The following is a 21,438-nucleotide window of genomic DNA, read 5'->3' on the forward strand; positions in this document are numbered from 1 at the left end:
GAACCAATTCCAGCTCACTCCCTGTGCACAAGCACTGATCCCTCCATGCTCCAGCTGCAGGTGTCCCTTACCATGTGTGAAACACTTGGCTACTGTACACAGTGGAAAAAATATTTATCTTTTGACGTTTTCACATGTTGATTCGTTATTTCCAACCATAATAAACTGAAAGCTTTGCACGTACGTGTGAAAGCACTCGGGGCTGTGAAATCCCACCTCAGCTGGGGCTCTGAGCACAGAACAGAACTCTTTGAAGCTGGCCCAGGTGTTCCTGCAGCTGCCTGCACACTCTGGGGACAGCTCTGATGTGGCCTGAGGTCCCTGGGTAACGTTTTCAGCACTGCTTGGGTGGCAGGTGTTTAAATCTCCCAGCAGCAGGATTTAGGTGCTGCAGTCAGCTCTTCCCAAACTGGGCTTGGCATTTCATTCTTAAACTTGTAGGATTTAATTTTAATTAATTCTTGTAAGATTTAATTGTAACTTGTAAGATTTAATTTTAACTTGTAAGATTCAGTTCTTTAGCTTGTAACTTGTCTCTGGTGGAGCCCTTGGTGGCAGTTTTGTGTGCAGTACTGTGTTTAGGTAAAATTTTGAAAAATGGAACAGTCCCAAAACTGTTTGGGAATCTCCAGTCTAAGAGCCATAAATGTTGTTTGAATATTTGCCCCTTTTTCTGAGAGTACATTCACATCTGCTTAGTTGCAGCAATAGCAATAAGGACAGTTCTGATACTAAAAATAAAGCACAATCATCAGTAAGCTTTCACATGCCAATAAAAATCTTCTTTAGAATTGCAAGTGTTTATTTGGTCTGTGTAAATTTACAAATATGTAAATTGTTAAAATAAAAGAAATATTTGTCCTTTTAGCTTAGGATTGGTAACTGTTTGCTGTATGTAAAAGCCAGTAACACAAACTATTTTGCAATTTGCTGCTCTTTATGTTCATTTCCTGTGTTTTTTCCTGTTATTTACTCACAATATAGCTGGATATTTATAAAAAAATATGATAGCCTTGAGAATTTAAAATGTTCAGCTGGTTTTGGAAACCAAGTCCTTCAACGTGTGTGTGTAAAACCATTTGTTTATCCATCCTTAAGCCTGAGGAAGTTCTTATTTCTCTTATTTACTGATGTGCTCAGCTGAGTGCAAGCACTTCCTGGAGCTCAGCTGAGGCAGAAGAGATAAACAATGGGCACAGGAATATTCCCTGGCTTCTTGCAGTGTTTTGTTTAAACCATGCACTTGTTCAGGGTCAGAAATGCATCAAAATGCTTTTCTGTCATACACAAATTTCCCCACATTGTTCTGGGCAGCAATAGGAGAGTACAAAATCATTAGCAGGTTTATTAAAGCCTCTATTTTTATAAATTCAGTTATAAAAAGCCCATAATTTTTTGCTTGGGTTGTAGATTAAATGATTGATAACAGCCTGGTGTTGACTTTTTCTCCTTGCACTAAAACAAACTCTCCTCTTTTTTTTATTCCTTTTTATGAGAGTGAGTGCTTTCAGAATTCCACACCTCTGATTTGCAATTTTTCTAATGTTTATCAGAAAAAGGCATTGCAGGGACGTGGTGGGAATTTCCATGGGAGGGATCTGGTGTGGGAATTTACAGTTAAATCATTTTCCCTGTACCACGAGCTCAGAATCTGAGCCCTCCCCTTGGAAATGCAAAGAGAAACACACAGCTTTGAATTACTTAACATGCCAAACCCAGACTGTAGAACTGTTTCAAAATACCCAGTTTGAGTGTGTGACACATCCAGAGACAGCTGGGGAATGGGACAGCTCAGGGAGGACCAGCTGGGGGCTTTTCCTTGTGTTAATCCCAAGCACCTGCTGTTGTTGGACACGTTTGAAATGACAAAAACCAGAATTCTTTGTGTAGCTGGTGTTTTCCATAAACACTTTGAGCAGATTTCAGTGCTGCACACAAATGAAAATGTAGCTGAATGAAGAAGGGTGAGAAAGAACTGCTGTCAGAGAAAATGGAGAGTTTTGGGCCCTTCTAATCTACCCAGACTGTCAGAGTATGGAGAAAGGGCTCATGAGGGGCTGAGGAAATACTAGAATATATGTCAAGCAATATGGTCACTTCCAGTTGAGTCTAGACCCTGTGAAAATGTGGGAAATGTCCCAAATGTCCAGGGAATTTTTGTGAGAAGGCTGGAGGTCAGTTCTGCAATCAGACCCATTAACAGGATAAGTCCTTCCAGTGGCAATATCATGTTTGGAGCAAGTGGTATCTGAAAAACATCCAAGATAAGGTGAACAGGAACCAATCCAACCAGAACATCAGAAATTGGTGAAAGGCTGGAGCCTGGGGCAGTGGAGTTTGCTGCCAAACACAAGAGTCTTCTGTAACAGCAGCAAACTCAGGGAGAGAGATGGGAAAAGAAAAAAAATCCAATGTGGCTGGGGATGTTCCCTCCCTCTGTGGTTCAATATTGAAATAATCAGTGCCACAAGTGAGTCTGTGCCATGCCTGGGTGGTTGATGCAGGTTTCTGGGCAGCTCTGGTGTGTTGGGCACAGCTCACAAGTTGTTCTTCCCCACACGATGCCAGTTCCTTCTTTTACCTTCAAGCACATGATGTGGGGGTGAATAAAAACCCCTCCTGGCCTAGAAATATCCCTGTCTCTTTTCAGGAACTTTTCCTAGCAATGGAGTGGAGGAGAATGTTTGGATAAAGGAGTGAGAGAGAGGTGTCTCTGGTGAATAGAATAACAGAAAATATCTATTCTCTTCTCCAGTTTAAAAAAGGGCATTTCCTGTGGGATAGAGCACTCCTGATGTCTCAGTGGCACCAGGCAGAGAAGGGACTTGAGGTCCCAGCTGTAATTCAAATTGGATAATTAAACACAGTGTTTGAGAGCTTTTGTGTGTAAGTTGTGACCATTTTAGGAAAAACCTGCAGGTGTTTTTGCATTCCCTTGGGAACTTGGGTCTGTTAGGATCAGCTAGAGATTCCCTGAGCAAATCTATTGTGTTGGAAGCCTCTGGAGACCTGCAAAGACATTCAGCTCCCATTGTCTGGGGCAGGAGTAGTTTTATGTGCTCTCTAAAGGAATTTTCAGACCGAAACCTGATGAGTTTTTGTCTTCACTACTCAGTAGGTGAGGTCTGAGTATTGGTTTTGCACATTTTCTGTGAATGTGTTTTAATATGGGAGGATTTTTGCCTGCCCACTTTAAACAGATTAGACAGAGTTTGTCATTGTGGAAAATGTCTTGACAAACACAGACCTTGCTGGTAGTTCTCATGTTTTGGATGTTCTAAATGCTGTGGAAATACTTGAAAGAGAGCCCCAAATCAGAGTTTTGCATGCTGGAATCATTCTTGAATTGCAATAAATGCTGGCTTTGCTTTGCTTGGAATGCTCAACTCCTTTTTCTCCTAAAAGAAACGATTTTTGTGGTCCTTTGCAGGAGGAACCTGACCAAACTGTCCCTGATATTCAGCCACATGCTGGCAGAACTCAAAGGGATTTTCCCCAGTGGCCTCTTCCAGGGGGACACGTTCCGGATCACCAAGGCAGATGCTGCAGAGTTTTGGAGAAAGGCTTTTGGTGAAAAGTAAGTTTCTAAGTGTGCTTAAAAACAGGTGTGGGAGCAAATTGCACCCAGTGATTTTAAGAATTCTGTTTGGCCCTTCAAGAAGGGCTTTGCCAGCTTAAAATAAATGATGGGAGAGACCTGCTGGTGATTTGGTCCATCTCTGGGCTGAGGTAAAGAATTATTCCTACATTAAATTTCCCAGTTTTTGTCCTGTCTGGTTTTGAATGTATCAACTGATGAATCTTTCCCCAGTTTCCCCAGGAGACTCCTGTATTGTCACTGTGTTTTCCTTGGTTATTCAGCTTAAATTTTCCTCTCCTTGATTTAATTCTTTAACTTTTAAGCTCTACAAGCTATGCAAAATAATCCTTTCTTCTTCCAAAGGTTACCATGCCCCCAACATGGGTTGTTCTTTAGCTAAGCCATAAGATTATATTCTTTTCATCTTCCCTCCAATTAGTCTTTCCAATCATTTACTCACCTCTCTTCTTCTCTGAATTTCTGTTTGCAAAATGGCTTTGCTAAGAGTGAAGGGGAAAGGGAAATGCAACAGTCTTTGTGTGCAGACTGCTGAAATGTCAGGTTTAATTTCTGTATCTAATGAAACACTGACTAAATGAACCATGGAGGTGTTCACAGCAGTGTTTGGGGATTAAAGTTAATGGATTGGGTGCTGCTTTCAAACTGAGGGAACTGAGGTACTTCACCTAAAGAGTTTAATTAGTAGCTGTCAGAACAAAAGGCCATAATGTATTTACTCATTAACAGCACAGTTGTCTGAAGTGAGGCATTTTCTTTCTGTGTTTCTATGCCACTTGATTTATTAAAAAAAGGAAAATATTCCTTTAAACAGGAGCCTGTGTTTTGGCTTCTGATTATCTTCCTTCTCCAGTTAATCCTTCTTTAGAGAGTTGGTTGCAGGTTTTTTTTAAACCATCTAGACTTAACTTCTTCTCTGCCAGCTGCAACACTGTGAAATTATTATCAAGTGATGCTGTGGTAGGACTGCAGAGAGAGGGAAAAGTGAAACCAGAGGGGGGCTTCTAATTCCAAAATTTTGCGTGTGGAGAGAAAATTGCCATAATTTCATTTGGCTGCTGATTTCCTGCAGTACCAAGAAATCTGTTTTTTTGTGTAACATGGATAAATCTCGTGTGGCTTGTTTTGATTTTCCTCTGTCTATTATCTCAACGGGGATGCTGACAAAGATAAGGTGTGGCTGTGAGCATGGTGCTGGTGGTGCTCAGCCATTTGCCATTCCCTGCTTTCCCCAGGACCATTGTTCCTTGGAAGAGTTTTCGCCAGGCCCTGCACGAGGTGCATCCCATCAGCTCTGGGCTGGAGGCCATGGCCCTCAAGTCAACCATCGACCTCACCTGCAATGACTACATCTCAGTGTTTGAGTTTGACATCTTCACTCGACTCTTCCAGGTGAGAACTGAGCAATGGGAGTCACTTGAAGTGTCTCAGTGTTTTACTCTTCTTTATCCAGGCCAATATTTTACACTCGTTATTTGTACTGTATGGGATTTGTTTGTCTTGCCCTCCATCCCTTAAAGAGTAATACTTAAGACCCCATATTGCAGTAAAAGTGGTGATATTTCTGGCTGTAGAATAAAAAGAATCCCTAAATATACACTGCAACTCCCAGGCACATCCAGCATCCTGCCATGAATCAGGTTTTCTCTTTCAAAGGTCACTTTGAGACTGAAGCTCTGACACAGCTTCTGCAAGCCAGGAAATGTGAAGCTTAGTTCATCACTCTGTCTTCCCTCATCCCTTTCTTTATTGTCAGATTTATTTTCCATGGAGGGGGGTTGTTCAGGATGGAGTTCAAGCATGGAAATTTGGGCTTCCTATCTTTTGAACTGCCCCAGCCAGGATGTTGTGATCATGTCTGTGTGTGTGAGAAATCTCTGTATCGCTGAAGGGATATTAACAGTAGGTAAAATTCTTCCCCACAGTCTTTAATAGTGCTAAATTCAAAAACACAGCTTCTGATTGTACAATTGGGTATTTACAAGAACAATCACTTACTTCTTTGGCTCTGACTTGCCTTTTCCCATGTGATGGGGTGGGTTGTAATTAAGATATGTCTAGATGAAAAATTCCCATGTTTGGTGTTGCAATGTAGCTGATCTCATTCAGCACTTTTTCCAAGTGTTGTACATAAAGAACAAGTCAAGAACTGCTGCAAATTCCAGGGGTTGCAGAGTTCTTAGGGAGTGTTGATACCTTCCTGTAGATGATTAAAAAACTTGGAAAAATCAGGTGAGATCTACACACCCAAGCCCTTCTCAGGACTGAGAGATTTCAAATGGTTGTTACGACTTTTGGGGCATCATTTTAAGCAATATTTGAGATGTGTGTGCTGGTTTCTTCATTCAGATCTGAGACTAGCCACAGTCCTTGCCACACCCGGTGAGGTTGGGTTGGTGAGGAACAGTCACAAGTTACAGACAGTGAAACTGAGACACAGAGGGGAGGTCACTGTCCCCAGGCCATGCAGGAAGTCGGTGTTGGAGAGCAGAGCAGTCATGGTTCCTGGGCTCTGCATAATCTCATTAAACTCCTGCCTTTATCCCTGTCTGGGGAGTGAGTCATTCTCTCTGCAGAAGCAGCACAATTGATGGCTATTCTTAAGGTGTGACCTCAGTGACTTCTCCTTTTGTATTTATTAAAGGAGTTTTGATTAAGGTCTGTCTTAGGTGATAATTTTATCCCCAACAAGCGAAAAACTCAAATGCCAATGCTGCATGGGAATGAATATTTTGGTTTCTCTACTGGATTTGTGGTGGAACAGAAACATGTTTCTCTAACTGCAGAACCCTTTGATTCAGGAATATTAACCCTTTCCAGAAGTGTGTGGTTCATTTGTTTCTCTGGTGCTTCCCCAGCCCTGGTCATCTTTGCTGAGGAACTGGAACAGCCTGGCAGTGACTCACCCTGGGTATATGGCATTCCTCACCTATGACGAGGTGAAGGCCAGACTGCAGAAATTCATTCACAAACCTGGCAGGTGAGAGAGAGCTCAGCCAGCAGGGAGGCTCTGGCTGCCCCCACTGATTGCAGCAGGGCTGACAGATTATCTGTGTTCCTTTACTTCTGGGCTGCTTTTAAACATGCAAACCTCCTGTAGTCTGTTTGTTTGCTGGCTTTTTCAAAGTTGATTTGAAACAAATGGTTTTAAGGATGTTAACTTCTCTTGCTCTGGATTCTGGGTTTAATTTCACCTGGAGGCCAGTTGGATTCTTTTCTCTTTTTGTATCGTATTGCAAAGTTCCCCCTTTGAACTGCCTGGGCCTCAATTGAGGAAAGCTGCTACAAATCATCAAGTTATTCCTACTAATTTTATTTGCTGTCTTGAACTGGCCAGACAAAGGCTGCCTACTTGTCATTGAATCTTTTCTGTCTGTTCCAAGCTGAGGTTTCTTTTCCTTTGTGTGTTTTTAGTTACATTTTCCGACTGAGCTGCACCCGCCTGGGTCAGTGGGCCATTGGCTATGTCACTGCAGATGGGAACATTCTCCAGACAATTCCCCACAACAAACCTCTTTTCCAAGCACTGATTGATGGCTTCAGGGAAGGCTTGTAAGTAACTTTATAAAAATTAGGACAGCAAAGCAGTTAAGATCTGAATAGCCCCATTGCTGTCAGTGGAATAAGTCATTGCTGAACTATTTTGGCACTCAGGAATTACTGACAGCTGTCTTTGCACTGCACAGCTGTGCAGGAGCAGATGATAAATGTGCACCAGTGTTTCCCTTCTTATAAATCTTTTTTTAAAGTTTTTTTGTTAAACCCTTAATTTGAACCAATACTTTTAGGAATAACCTGTTTAATTTTGGTCCAATCATAAAATTCCTCCAAATCTTTAGAATTCAGAAAACCTTGACTTCTCACCTTCATTGTTTCTTCCCTCCCACCTCCAAAGGAAACCTTAGATCTGTGTGTGTGCACAAGTGTGCACAGGCACATACAGAGAGATTTTTTTTCTCCCAACTTCTTCCAGTTATTTATTTCCTGATGGCCGGAATCAGAATCCTGACTTGACTGGCTTGTGTGAGCCCACACCTCAGGACCACATTAAAGTTACACAGGTGAGTAAAATATTCCACTCCATCCAACTCTCTGCCTTTCTCCCTGATTTCTACCCTCCTTAGTGATTCACCCAGTTCTGTCACACTTGGTATTCCCAAGACTTGTTTTTAGTGCTGCAGTGTTTCACAGGAATTCAGAAATCTGTGTGTGATAGGGATGGGCAGATGAGATTGCCATGACAGATTTTAAGGGTTTATTTCTAGAATGTTCTGCCAACATCAATGCTTTTGTGCCATTCAACATCAACATGTCTTGAACCTTGCTTTTCTTGGGATGCTTAAATGAAAATTATTGGATAATTTGAATTCCACTTTTTTCAGAGCTTGACAGATGCATCTAGCATGTAAAATGATGGTGAAATCTTTGCATTTAGGCTGTGATTTGTGCTGTCTTTTCCTCAGGAGCAATACGAGCTGTACTGTGAGATGGGCTCCACGTTCCAGCTGTGTAAAATCTGTGCTGAGAACGACAAGGATGTGAAGATTGAACCTTGTGGGCACCTGATGTGCACCTCCTGTCTCACAGCCTGGCAGGTGAGCCTTGGCCTCTTCTTTATCCCTCTGAGGGCAGCTGCTTGATCTTTTACAGCTATTGTCTTCTTTTACAGATATCTTACAGACTCTTATACAGAATGTATTTTGCAGATATTCTCTTCTTAGAGGTGGAGCTGTTCAGGTGTGGAGAGAATATAGCAGAAACATTGTCTCATTATGTCACAGCATCAGAAGCTGTTTAGATACCTGATCTCTTAATATGGAATAAGGAAAAACTTTGACTACTTCCTAAAGTGCTGTTTTTCTACTTCAAGTAGAAAATATTCCGCATTTCTAGCCCAGTTTGCCCTTGTGTTCCTCTCATTTAAAAGCTCCCTGCCAAAAGGCAGGTTAAAAGCTGATTGTTTATGGAGCAGGTGATAATTGTGCCCCCCCAAGGCTGCTGTGACAGATCTCTTCTGTCCCCTGCAGGAATCTGAAGGCCAAGGCTGTCCCTTCTGCCGCTGTGAGATCAAAGGCACGGAGCCAATCGTGGTGGATCCATTTGATCCCAGGGGAGGAGGAGGATTGTCCAGGCAAGGGGCAGAAGGAACCCCCTCTCCCAATTATGATGATGATGATGATGACAAAGCTGATGACTCCCTCTTCATGATGAAAGAACTCGCTGGTACCAAAGTAAGGTCATAAATGATAAATGATAAATGTGGCAGTGCCTTTTCTGCAGCAGTTTTCTCCTGTGTCTGTGAGGTTTGTCAGACTGTGTAACAGTAAACATCCTGCTCCCTATGGAAAACAGAGGTTTAGGTCCAGTTTTGTGAGCTCATTTCACACTGCCACTTTGGGATCACACTTTGAAGCCTTTGATCTTTTGTGTGTTGTCTTGGAGGAATCCCCAGAGGGGTGAAAAAGCTGGCCTGACCTGTTGGGATGGAAGGTCTGGGTTTGGAACACTCCTCTGTGTGTTAGATTTTGATTTCCTAGCCAGAATTCACCCAGATCAGCAGAAATTCATCCATTTTTCCCCAGTGATGGATACAGCCTTCCCAAGGTCCTGATAAATAACAGGGTAGAGGGCAGGCTGTTCTGCTGAGGAACTCAATTTGGCTGTCATCTTTTTATATGGTGGCTGATAAATCTGTCAGATAAAGGTGTGATAACTCTGCTTCCCTCCAGGAGCTGTGTACAGGCATTTTTTGTGGAGCCCTGCATGGCTTTTTCATTTCATTTTCATTTCTCATTTCAAAATCTGATTGTTGCTCTTGCATTTTTCTTAACTGCATAGGGAACTGGGTTTGAATGTGGCCAATTTTTAATAGCTGAATCAACTGAAATAAGCTGCATTTCCTAGTCAGAAAAAATCTTCACCTCTGGTTTACCTGGAGTCTTTTTTCCCTTTATCTTTCATCCTGTGAAATAATGTACTAATCTGTAAACACTATTCCTGGAGGGCTTTTTTTGCATATTTTGGGGAAGCAGAGCAATTTTCTTGGTTTGAGATCCTGTCAATGTTGGAATTTTGTTGGCTTCAGTGAGCTCAAACATACATGAAGCTTTTCAAAATTCAACAGCACTAACTTTGATTGTAAAAAAAAGAGAAAATAAAGAGAATAACAGGCTCTGTGCTGCTTTGTTAAGTGGAAAACCAGCTTTCCAGAGACAAAAATGGAGGGTTTGGTGCACACCAGTGCTGTGTAGTGAAAGCAGTTTGCACAGGACAGGAGGCTTTGCAGCAGATCGTGCCCTCTGGTGTTGAAAAGCAGCTTGTCCCTGCTCAGGGCCCACTGAGGCAGCTTTGTTACTCCATGAGTGCAGCTCGGTTTGTGTTTCTAAATTGCATTTTGTTCCTCTGTCAGGACAACTTGTTTCATGTTTCTAAATTGCATTTTTGTTACTCCATCAGCACACCTTGGGTTGTGTTTCTAAGTTGCATTTTTGTTGCTCTATCAGGCCACCTCGGGTTGTGTTTCTATTGCATTTTTGTTGCTCTATCAGGACACCTCTGGTTGTGTTTCTAAGTTGCATTTTTGTTGCTCCATCAGGCCACCTCGGGTTGTGTTTCTGAGCGTGCCTTTCAGTGGTGTCTCCCAGCTGAGCTTGGATTGCTCCAAGCGCTGCAGTGCTGGGCACTGCCTCCATTCCTGCAGGACAGTTGTTGCTCACAGAGCTGTTTGTAGCTGGAGAGGCTCTCCAGAGGACAGGAATGCCGTGGGCTGAGCCTGAGCTGATGTCCCATTCTCCTCTCTCAGGTGGAACGCCCTCCCTCGCCCTTCTCAGTGGCTCCTCAGGCCGCCCTGCCCCCTGTGCCGCCCCGCCTGGACCTGCTGCAGCAGCGAGTGGCCAACCCCCCCGGGGCCTCCAGCCCTAGCACCACTTCCAAGGTCAGACACACCTCTTCCTTTCCCCTTCAGTGAGATTTGAGTGGGGCAGAACAATCTGGGGACCCCAACATGTTCTCTCTGACACCCCCAAGTACTTTCTTCTTTTTCTGTCTGGCATCCTGAACTGCCAAATTATGATTACTGCAATCACATTCTCTGTTTTCAGCCTCAATCCCTGCTCCCTGCACCATTTGGATTTTTCTCATATTTTGTTCTAGCTGATACAGAAGGTATCATATTTCTCTCCCCCAACTTTTCTGCACTCATTTTTACATCAAGGATTTTTTACATAGAAAATGAAGGAAGGCACTCCATGTGTGTGACAGGGAGAAGTGAACTGGCTTTCTGATTGATCAGCAGAAGGCAGGAGGATGATCTTGGTGGCATTAAGTTAATGGTTCTTGAGATGCAGCAGGAGTTCTTCATCTGGTTCGGATGAAATAATGAAATTAGGAAAGATCAGGCAGAAGAAAATACCTATTTCTGTGGATACTCATCACTGACCGATGAATGTTAACTCATATAAATGACCCACAATTGAATCATTTTTTAAAATAATGGGGAGGCTCTGTTTGGATTCCAGTCTGAGGCTGCTGTAAGCTCATGTTTTCCCTCAAGAAGAGGAATCTGGGGTGTTCAGAGCCTGGCTGGAGTGCACATAGTTGCTGTGTTATCTCCTCAAGCCTGTGCAGAAGGTGCGGAGATATCTCCACATTCTCGGAGATAATTCCTTGTAAAAACAAATAAAACCACCCCAAAACTCTCCCTCCCGTTTGTCTCCTCTGCCTGGGCTGCCTGTGCTAAGCACTATTTTGCTCCCTCCTCCCCGCAGGCCGCTCCAGGTGCTCTGCACAAGGACAAACCTCTGCCGATCCCCCCCACGCTCCGGGACCTGCCCCCGCCGCCGCCCCCGGACCGCCCGCACGCCCTGGGCCCCGAGAGCCGCCCGCAGCGCCGGCCCCTGCCCTGCACCCCGGGCGACTGTCCCGGCAGGGACAAGCCCCCCCCGCTGCCCTCCAGCCGCCAGGGCGAGCCGTGGCCGGGCAGGCCCATGCCCAAAGCGCCGGCGGAGCCCTGGGCCGGCAGGGAGCTGTCCAACCGGCACTCGCTGCCCTTCTCGCTGCCCTCGCAGCTGGAGTCCAGGGCTGAGAGCCTGCGGCTCGGCAGCACGCTCAGCCTGGACAGCACCGCGGTGAGTAGCTCTGGAGGTAACCTGTGTCACTCTAGGACACCGCTGTTCTCAAGGTGAAAAGGGTATTTCATTTTCTGACTCCAACATTTAGAGATTTCCAAAAGTGACAGTGGATTGGAGGGTGGTACTGCCACCCCTCCAATGACACTGGACAAACCAAATTTCTCCTCCTCCATAAAAGAATGCAAAACAGTGAGTTATTTACAGAAAGTGTGTGAGAAAGTTCATTACAAAAATGTCAACATCAGGAGGCTTAGAAAATCTTAAAAAATCAGGGCGACAAAGCTGGGAGAGGTGATCTGGGAGAAAAGGCACCTTCTTCTCACACTGAGGAGTGGGATTTTGTCATGGGAGAGATGGAAAGCAACTGGTGTATTCCAGGCAAGGGAGGTGCTTTCATTCCTTTTGGGAACAAAGTTGAAATCCCAATTGCCTGAGCATTGTTCACCTTTCAGCGCTGAAAAGCTGAGAATGTTTTCTGTTGTTCTCTGAAAAATTCTGATTTACTCTGCTGGCTTTTCAGCCCTGAGAAAACTATCACATCAGCTGTGAGGAGTATGACTGGATAAAATCTGAATTCAATTTGGGTCTGTTCACCTGCAGGACACTGATTAGTCCGACATTTTGTTCTCTAAAAGAAATTGCAGACAGCTTTGCTTTCCTCGATTCCATTTCCTTAATTTTTCCTTCTAATGCTTCCAGCTTTCTGAAATTGAAACAAGTGCATTTTTAGCCAGATTTTCTAAGAAAATGGCACGTGCACAGTTTTCATCCTGTCTCCAGTTGTGTGTGCTTGTCTGCATCCTTTTCCTCTTGGCTCCCATTTTGGCCTGTTTCAGCTGAATTTGCCAAGGCCATTGGAACCTCAAAACGTGAAGTTCTTCCTGCAGTGTCCCCACTGAGGAAAGGCTGTCAGAGAATTCCTAGATTTCTGAGGTGTCAGTAAATTCTGTGGAAGAAATGAGCATACTTCATTCCCACAGAGGCTGTTGAAGGAATGGCTTTGCAGCTACCTTGGGCCATTTGTTGTTTCTGATTTCTGGTTTGGAATTTTGTCTTCCAGAGCTCCAACAGTGGTCCAGCAGCAACCTCAGAGTGTGAACACCCCAAAATCAAGCCCTCCTCATCTGCCAATGCCATCTACTCCTTAGCTGTCAGGTCTGTTGGAATGTTTTATACCTTGCAGGGTGGGAATTGCAGGGTGCTGGTGCCAGGAACAGAACTGGCACAACTCTTCCAGTCTTAGTTTTAAACTCCGAGAGATTCAAAGCACAATTTAGAGAAAGCAGCTGAAATCAAAGAGCTGTGGGGAGTGGTGGGAATTCCCCTGGGCTGTGGCAGTAGGAATCAGGCTCCAGTTGCCATCAGCTCTTCAATAAATTCACTTTGTGTGATATAAATGTGCATGATATTGTCGCTTCCTTTTGCATCATGACCTTGTGCTGGTGTGACCTCGTGGGCTGCAAACTGAAAACCAATTTATTTCTTTAGACAGACTTACTGTGAGGTGACTGTGGATTTTAAAGGGCACCTTGGTATTAATTAGATTTGGTGTAAATGTTTTATATCTTGTTTCTCTTGCCTCCAGACCACTGCCTGTACCAAAACTGCCTCCTGGGGAGCAGTCTGAGAGCGATGAGGACACTGAATACATGTCACCATCCTCTCTGCCTGTGGTGCCTCCAGGTCCTGCTGTGCAAAAACCAGAGCTCAAAATGCCTTTGGAAATGACTCAGAGTTTACGGTGAGATTCTGGCTGGTTTTGCACTTCCTCCTCCCAGCTCTGGGGCAGCACATTTGGGACATCAGGGTGGGAATTTTGCTTGCTCAGATTTCTGAATTCCCCCAGTGATATTCACCAGATCTTGACTAAAATAGCAATAAAGGAAATGTGACCACTGCTCTTTGCAGAGTCCTTGTACAGTATTAAAGGACTCAGATATCCCCTTCCTTCCCACTCTCTCTGCCAAGAGCCTTTTGAGAGCAGAAACAACTGAAATTCAAAACTCTTACTAAAATGTAATTTTCAGTGGTATCAGTTTTGGTGGTATCATTTTAACTCTTTTAAGCTGAGCTGCTGTACTGCAATAAACATTAGTAGAGCATTTTCTAGAACAAATATTTCACAGAGCAGTGGTGATTTCACCTTGAAACAAGAAGCTGTGCACTAACTCTGTCACAGAGACAGGCTGGAGGTGGTGGCCACTGTCACCTGTGTGATGGGGAATGTCTTCTCTCCCTCAGAGTTTTGGACTGTGACCAGCAGCCTGAGGGCTCCATGTATGAAGCAATGTACAACATTCACTCCCAAGCAGCATCCTCTGCTTTCGAGGCTGTCAGCACTTCTGGTGAGTGGGTGTGCTAAAGAACAGCTGAGGAACTGGGCTACAATGAATTGCTCCCAGTGGAACAGCATTTTAGGCTGAATTAAAGGAATTACATTTGGGTTTGTTGTTAAAATAGCTGGGATGTATGTGGAAATACGAGTCTGTGCATGCACACTGAATCTATCAAGTATTTTTAACCTAATCACAGAATCACAGAATGATGAGGTTGGAAGAGACCTCCAAGATCATCAAGTCCAACCTATGCCCTAACTACTCAACTAAACTGTGGCACCAAGTGCCATGTCCAGTCTTCTTTTAAACACATCCAGAGATGGTGATTCTACCACCTCCCTGGGAAGAGCATTCCAGTACTTTAATTTTCCCTTCTGGAAAGAGCTGCTATTAATTGTGAGGTTCTGACAGCAAAACTTTAGTTCTGTGTCCTGTCAGTGTTTGGAAAATGGGGGGGTGGAGTCTGCCTTGAGAGACAGCTCAGCCCCAGAGCTCAGAACGTGCCTCCTCTTGCAGATGAAGGGAACCTGGCAGCAGCCACTGCCAGCAATGGCCCTGAGGAGTCAGAGAATGAAGAGGATGGCTACGATGTGCCCAAGGCCCCGCTGCCCGTGGCCATCGCTCGCCGCACGCTGTCCGATATCTCCAATGCCACTCCTGCCTTCAGCCGAATGTCCTTGGAAAACGACCCTGGCACAGGTCAGACAGCTCTCCTCCCTCTGCTTGGTGCTGCTGCCTGGCTCTGCACCTTTGAAACTCATGTCACTCACTGAAGATTTTGGATGTATGGTGTAAAATCAGGTTTATCAGGCAGAATTGGTTCTTAGGTATTTTGTTTGATTTATTGTAGCTTTTGTTTGATTTGTAGCTTGGAATGTGATGCCTTGGTCATTTTATCCCCTAACTTGCAAATCACACTGGAATCTCAGTTAGGACAAGCTTTTTTCAGCTTAAAGTATATTCCTTAAACCACTGTTTCCTACAGAGCATAGACTGTTTTTGTACCGTGGTGTACTGGGGTGTGAAACAGGATTTCCCGTCCCTGGAAGTGCCCCAAGCCAGGTTGGATTTGGGGCTGAAGCACCCTGAGATAGTGGAAGATGGCCCTGCCCATGGCAGGGGGTGGAAGGATCTCTGAGGTCCCTTCCAACCCAGACCATTCAGGGGTTGTGTCCCTGTGCCAAGTGGAAGATGCAGGGCTGGCCTGGCAGGGTTTGTGGCACTGCCAGTGCCTGCAGATGGCACAAGAGTTCTGCACACAGCTCCTGATGCTCTGAGCTCCTCTGAGCAGGGACCAGTGGCTCAGCAAGGTCAGCTTTTTGTCCCTGGGGAATAGAGGACATGGTGTCCTTCTGGCTGCAAGGCACATTCTCTGAGGGAAAAACTAAAGCCTCCAAGAGCCTTTCTGAATAATGATTGACTTACTCCCTGCTCAGCAGCTCTTAAGGAAGCTCTAAAACTCTTCCTGTTGGGGGTTTTCAGTCTGAATGTGCTGGTGATTTGCCAAGGAGGAGGAATGAGTTTCTTGTTCCTTCTGGAAGCAGAACCTCCTGTACTCAGAGCCCCTTCCCCCAGTGAGTCTTCTCTTTTCCTGCTTCACCATTCCACTTCCCTGGCTTTCTTTAGCACAGGGAAGAGTTTCCTAGTGCAGAAAAGTTAATTATTTTTGCCCCAGCTCCCTTTTTCACTTTTTAAATCTGTCCTTGTGTCTGTAGAATTTGGCTGAAAGGGATAAAAAAGAAACAGAGCAAGTCCCACCCCCCCTCCCAGATGAAGTACTGAGTTTAATCATTGACACTCTGTTTCTACAGCCCTGAAATAACACTGCTGTTGTCCTGCTTTAGGGGTAGGAAAATGGAAAATGTGGAAAATGCTGATTGTTACTGCTGTGGGAAGCAAGGCACTGGTGCAGGCAAGCCTGACTGCTGTGGGATTCATCTTGGCAGATTTATGCTCTCAGGAGCTGGACCCTGCAGTTTTAATTAATGATTTACCAAAATAACTGTCTTAGCAGTTGTCCTTTCAGACTGACCCATGGTCTCTGAAACTTGATCCAGCTCGAGCTGAAACAGCTATTCCAGAAGGGAGTCTGGGGCAGAGGAGGGGGCAGACCTTCTTCTCACATGTACAAAAAGCTTTTTAAGTGTGAGAAACTTGAATTCTGAAGATGAGGGAGCTGGACTGAGCTGTGGTCGGTGAGGAAGCTTGAGGGAATCTGGTTCCTGAAGAGCCTTCTCTGTCTCAGGGCTTTTGGGGCAAGTTTTTCAGAAAGGCCCCACAATGCTGCTTCTCTGAGCAAGCTGCAGTGCTCACTCTTAGACAGGGATTGTGTGGACGTGATTTGTCTGTTGTACTCCAGTTCTGCTGCCAGAAAACTCTGTGGAGTGCCCTGAGGACTTTTTCCGGGAGACAAATAAATCTTTCTTTAAGGTGATGTCAAACATCCGTGTAGAAAAGTTTCCTATGATCGGCAGAAAATGCTTTCTGCAATGATACAGGAGGCTAAAACTCAGAAATGATCAGATGCTGGGTGAGCACATTAAACAATGTGTTTTTTCCTTGGAGAGTTTGGTGACTTGTTTGGTTTACTGGCTGCTATTTCCTCTTCCCAGCAGTGCATGATGTGGCTGCAGGGCAGTGTCACATCAGAATGACTCAGGGAAAAGCAGAACAGGCTGAGCTTTATTGATCTGCCATTAGGCAGGGAGAGCTTCAGCAGAGGAAGAGGAGAACATAATTCAGTTGCTGACCCTTCAGAGAGCATAATTCAGTTGCTGAAGCAATTGTGGTGGCTGAGTTGGGACTGAGTTTGTGCACACAGAGATGAGGGAGCAGCCTCTGGACAGTTAAACTGGGGGTTCTGTCTGATTCTGGAAGGAAATGGGATGTCTGGTGCATTGAATATTCACTGTGTCATTTTTTCTGATTCTAAGGCTGATATCTGAGCTCTGCTTACACACATAGATCCTATGCCATTTTTTATGTGGTTTTATCTTACTAAATGAGCCTGATGAGCCTTGCTAATGAAGAAAAACCTTCCCAGCTGTTTTTGCACACAGGTGGGGAAGCTGAGCAGCTTGGGAAGGAGGATAAAAGGGCTGGAGAAAGCAGCAGAGCTTAGTGACAGCTTTTTGAAGTGCCATTTATCTCCCTACTGTCATCTCAGCTCCGTTCCAAACAAAATTTCCACATCTTTCTGCTGAAGTGATGCACTTGTTTCTCCTCACAGGTTTTTCAGACGGTTCCCAGGTCCCCGAGCGGCCGCCAAAGCCGCTGCCCCGGCGGATAAACTCCGAGCGGAAAGCCGGGAGCTGCCAAGCAGGAGGAGCCAGCAGCGGGGCCAGCTCCTCCCTGCACCTCTCCAGCGAGATCGAGAACCTCATGAGCCAAGGCTACTCATATCAGGACATTCAGAAAGCTCTGGTCATTGCACATAACAATATTGAGATGGCCAAGAATATTCTGCGGGAGTTCGTGTCCATCTCCTCCCCGGCGCACGTGGCCACATAGCACACGGGCACCTCCACACCTGAGCTGCTGTGGACCAACTGCCTGGGCAGCTGCTGCCCAGCTGTGCACCAAAGGGGAAGGGGGTTCCTTTAGAGACTTCGTGCTGAGGTCAGTCCTGCCTCTTTAAGAGAATCAGTTATCAGGTTTTCGTGGTTCCAGATTTCAAAGCAGTGGGATGGAGCGGAGCGGTGTTTTATACAGTGTATGTCTTGGAGTCCTTTACCCCTACCTCTTGTCTGAGAGAACAGATTTATTTCCAGGGTGTTGGTAGAGAAAGGTATTGTGACAAGGGATCCCCGAGCCGATGCCCTGGAGGCTGGGGGGGAGTTGTTTTGTGCTGTGAATTTTAAGTGGATGCTCAGAGAAACAAAGTCTCGAGGTCGGTGTGGTGTGTCCTGTGGTTCATGGTACTAGGTTTGGATCTGTTTGCTGCTGTGTGTCTGGCTCAGGCTTTTTAGAGAAGCTGGGAGGTCATTTCTGCTGGGAATTTATAGGAGACCTTGGAAGAATCCTTTGATTGCTTCCTGCTGGCCGTGGTGTGTCCCTCTTGCCTGTAATAATAGCAGTTATTGCTTCTGACTCCAGTCCTCCCTTGCTGCCTGGAGATAGCAGGATGAGCTTCTGTCAGGGATTTTGATCCTGGCAGTTGGATTTCTCTCTCATGTGTGTGTGTGCTCTTGCACTGGCAGCACCAGATTCCAGCAGCTGGAGGAGCTTGGCGTGTTTTTGAGGGGTGGGAGAGGGGGCAAAGAATCTGAGCAAGAGCAAAGAACTGGGGCTGCTGCTTCTCCTCTCTTAGCCTTGAGCATTTTGTGCTTCAGTGCTCAAATTTGATTTGTGGCCCTGCTGGGCTGGAGCAGCCATCACTGGACACTCCCATTACTCTTCCCTAGGAATGTTGCACCTGGTAAATAGGATGTTTTATTTATCTTCATTGCATGGTGGCTGTTGCAGACTAGTGGCCTTCACACACATTCCTCCAGAGAGCTTTTGCAGGAGCCATCCTCGTGCCAGGGTGTTTTGTGGAATTGGTAGATGCAGCTGATGTGTTTGTTGGAATTTCACCTGCTTTACAGTCCCAGAAGTGCAGCAGTTCTCTGCATGGCTGTCCAAACAACATGGGGGCTCTCCTTTCCATTTCCATTTCTCTAAGGTATTGCCAGGTCTGGTGTTAAAACAGACCTGGGGAAAAAATTCTGTATTTGTGAAGTGATCACATGGCTTTAAAGGTCAGAACTCAGCTGTTGCATTGGAAAAACCTGACTTGCCTACTCAGCTACTTAACTCTCTTCATATTAGAGGAGTGGATGGTTCCTTTGGAGAGGATTTAGATCCAGGAGGCACAGACTGATCACAGCCTGTCAACCTGAGAGGCTCTTGGCCTTTGGAGCATGTCCAGCATTATTTGCATCTCCCTGAGGCCAGCAGAGGTCACTGGGCTAAGGGCTGCAGCTTGGAATATTGCTGGAGTGATTCTGGCACTCGGGTGAGTCTGGCCTTTTGAGGAATCCAGGGGCTGGGCCAGATGGCTGCAGTGGCAGAGAGGCCTTTGTGAGTGTTAGCAGAGCAGAAAGTGGGGTTTTAATTCAAGCTGAGGATTCTCTCCAGACCTACAGCTTTCTGAATTGCTGCAGTGGCTTCCAGGCAGACTGAAGTGTCTCTCTTTACTCCTCTCCTCTCTGTAGAGGAGAAAACTCTCAGACAGCTTGGGGAGATCTCCTGCCCCTCTTCCTGACCCCTCCCTTGGCTGGTCTGGGCTCAGGGCTGGCACTTGCCAGGTCAGGGAGTGGGCAGGGGGCTCTGCAGGGCACAGGGCTCGGGCACAGCCCTGGGGAAGGTGGCCTCAGTGCCTGGGGGAGGAAGGAGGGGAGGAGGAGCTTCTCTTCCTCCTGTGCCCCCAGTGCAGCTGCCAGGGGTGCCAGCCCTGCTCCCTGTGGGATGTGTGGGAGCTCTGCAGGAGCAAGGCCAGCGCTGGTGCTGCTGAGGCAGGAGCAGGGGACAGCTCTGGCTGTTGTATCACACTGGGCAGCCTGAGCAGCCAAACAGTCCCTTGTCCTGGAGATCCAGGTGCAAACCCTTTAGTGAGGGGTCTGTTTCCCACTTTTCCACGCTCCCACTGGGCTCTGTGTTGGTTTGGAGCCGTTTGGTGTCTGTCCTGCTGTGTGAGCTCAGTGAGACTCCTGCCATGGCCGAGCCAGGCTGACCCAGCCAGCTCCAAAGCCTTAACTCTTGTCCTGCCCAGCGTGTGTGGCACCAGTGATTCCCTGTCCCCTCCAAGCCTCTCAGGGCAGGCTGGCTGTAATTTCCATGAAATCCTGCTTGGCAGAGCTGTTCCAGGCCTGTCTTTGGGGTCTATGTGCCAAGAGATGTCCTGTGGGTGTTGTTCTGGGTATTAGAGATTAGAGAGAGCAATCTTTGTGGCATGTATCGCTGATTTCTCTGCATGTGTCCTTTCTGTGCACTTGTTTATGTCTCAAACTGATTTAAGAAACTTAAGTCTTGCCTTTTCTTCCTTAGACACGTTAAGAATTTGCTGATTCCACTGAGAGCAGCAGAGTCCTGGCCATGTCTTGTGGCTGTGTTCTGCCAGCTCAATCCAGGCACTGCCCAGTGGATTTTTCTTGTTCTTTCTAAGCCCAAGATTGATTGCTCTTCTTTCCCTTCACCTCCCTCTTCTTTATTCTTAAGAAAATTACCTTTCTGATGCTACTTTAAAAAGGAAAAACAACCCAGATGTCTAGTGCCTTTCTTAAGGGGATGCTGCATGGCCAGGCTGGATGTGAGAATCCACCCCTCTGGGGAAATGAGCAGAGCTGGGCAAGCAGCACCAAACTGCTTTGGGAAGGGTGAAAAGGAGGAGCAGGAGAGATGGGCAGTGCTCACTTGGACTCTGACACTGTGTTTTGTAGCATTTCAGCCTTGGAGCTTCTGTGTCTGGACTGGTGCTGTGCCGAGCTCGGGGCCGAGTCAGGATCGTGGGATGGGGTAAAAAATGCTGGGGTTGTCCTGCAGCTGTCCCCAAAAGGAGCAGGAAACACTCCCAAAGGAGCGGGGAACACTCCCAAAGGAGTGGGGAACTCTCCCAGCAGGAGGGGGAACACTCCCAGCAGGAGCAGGAGCTGTGGGAAGCAGGAGGTGCCCCCTTGAGCAGGATCCAGGTGATTTCCTGTGTCCAGAGCTGAGCAGAAATCCCAATTTTTCCCCTTTTTTTGTGCATGTCCTTGCCCCAGCCCTCCCCGGGGCCTCCTGTACCGGACTGGTGACATTTCTGTAGCTCATCCTGAGGCAGGCTCCTTACTGTAAATGTGGTTTGATTGGTTGGTTTGTTGGGTTTTTGTTTGTTTTATTTTTTTTTTTTCAGTTGAGCAAGAAAAAATGCAACTCCCAGGGCACCTTCTCAGAGGCGCCACTTTAAAGATTAGTGGGGAATAAGGACATTTAGTTTTAAAGTTCCTCCTAGAAATCTTTTTTGTTTGAAATTCCCAGTGGAGGAAGAACTGCTGTTACTGTTGTTCTTTCTCACAGATGACAAATACCAATTTGTAAAATATCAGTGTTAAAAAATGTTGAGATTTTCACGAGATATTTTAAAAAAAAAAGTATAATAGTGTCATTAATATAAAATTATAATAGCAGTATTTAATCCTTTCAGATCTGTAAAGAATAAGGAAAAACAGAAGGTAAATATTCTTACAGAGAGTAGCTGAGCTTTAAGGTTCACTTGGTTTAAAGTCCTCATTTTGTTTGCAGATGCATTGTTAATGTTTAGAGGTTATACTAATGTTATTTATTAATTGTTTCCATCCTTGTATGCTGCCCACTAAGAGCTTCTTTGTTTGGGATTTCATTCACCTGTGTCAGTAAG

The 21,438-nt window shown here is 45.7% G+C and overlaps 1 protein-coding gene across 1 annotated transcript in view; it reads left to right on the forward strand.

Moving 5' to 3' along the window:
* Nucleotides 1-21,438, forward strand: part of CBL (Cbl proto-oncogene) — a 34,935-nt gene extending 13,497 nt beyond the window's left edge. The window contains exons 3-16 of the mRNA XM_084221468.1: nucleotides 3,431-3,577; nucleotides 4,834-4,990; nucleotides 6,457-6,578; nucleotides 7,013-7,150; nucleotides 7,572-7,659; nucleotides 8,062-8,193; nucleotides 8,626-8,829; nucleotides 10,401-10,532; nucleotides 11,365-11,724; nucleotides 12,788-12,882; nucleotides 13,313-13,468; nucleotides 13,969-14,072; nucleotides 14,580-14,762; nucleotides 17,293-21,438. Of these exons, the coding sequence (XP_084077594.1) occupies nucleotides 3,431-3,577; nucleotides 4,834-4,990; nucleotides 6,457-6,578; nucleotides 7,013-7,150; nucleotides 7,572-7,659; nucleotides 8,062-8,193; nucleotides 8,626-8,829; nucleotides 10,401-10,532; nucleotides 11,365-11,724; nucleotides 12,788-12,882; nucleotides 13,313-13,468; nucleotides 13,969-14,072; nucleotides 14,580-14,762; nucleotides 17,293-17,573 (2,299 nt within the window). The 3' untranslated portion in view covers nucleotides 17,574-21,438. The remainder of the gene's footprint in view (nucleotides 1-3,430; nucleotides 3,578-4,833; nucleotides 4,991-6,456; nucleotides 6,579-7,012; nucleotides 7,151-7,571; nucleotides 7,660-8,061; nucleotides 8,194-8,625; nucleotides 8,830-10,400; nucleotides 10,533-11,364; nucleotides 11,725-12,787; nucleotides 12,883-13,312; nucleotides 13,469-13,968; nucleotides 14,073-14,579; nucleotides 14,763-17,292) is intronic.

The sequence above is a fragment of the Fringilla coelebs genome, assembly GCF_963513975.1.
Source record: "Fringilla coelebs genome assembly, chromosome: 25".
Taxonomy (NCBI): Eukaryota; Metazoa; Chordata; class Aves; order Passeriformes; family Fringillidae; genus Fringilla; species Fringilla coelebs.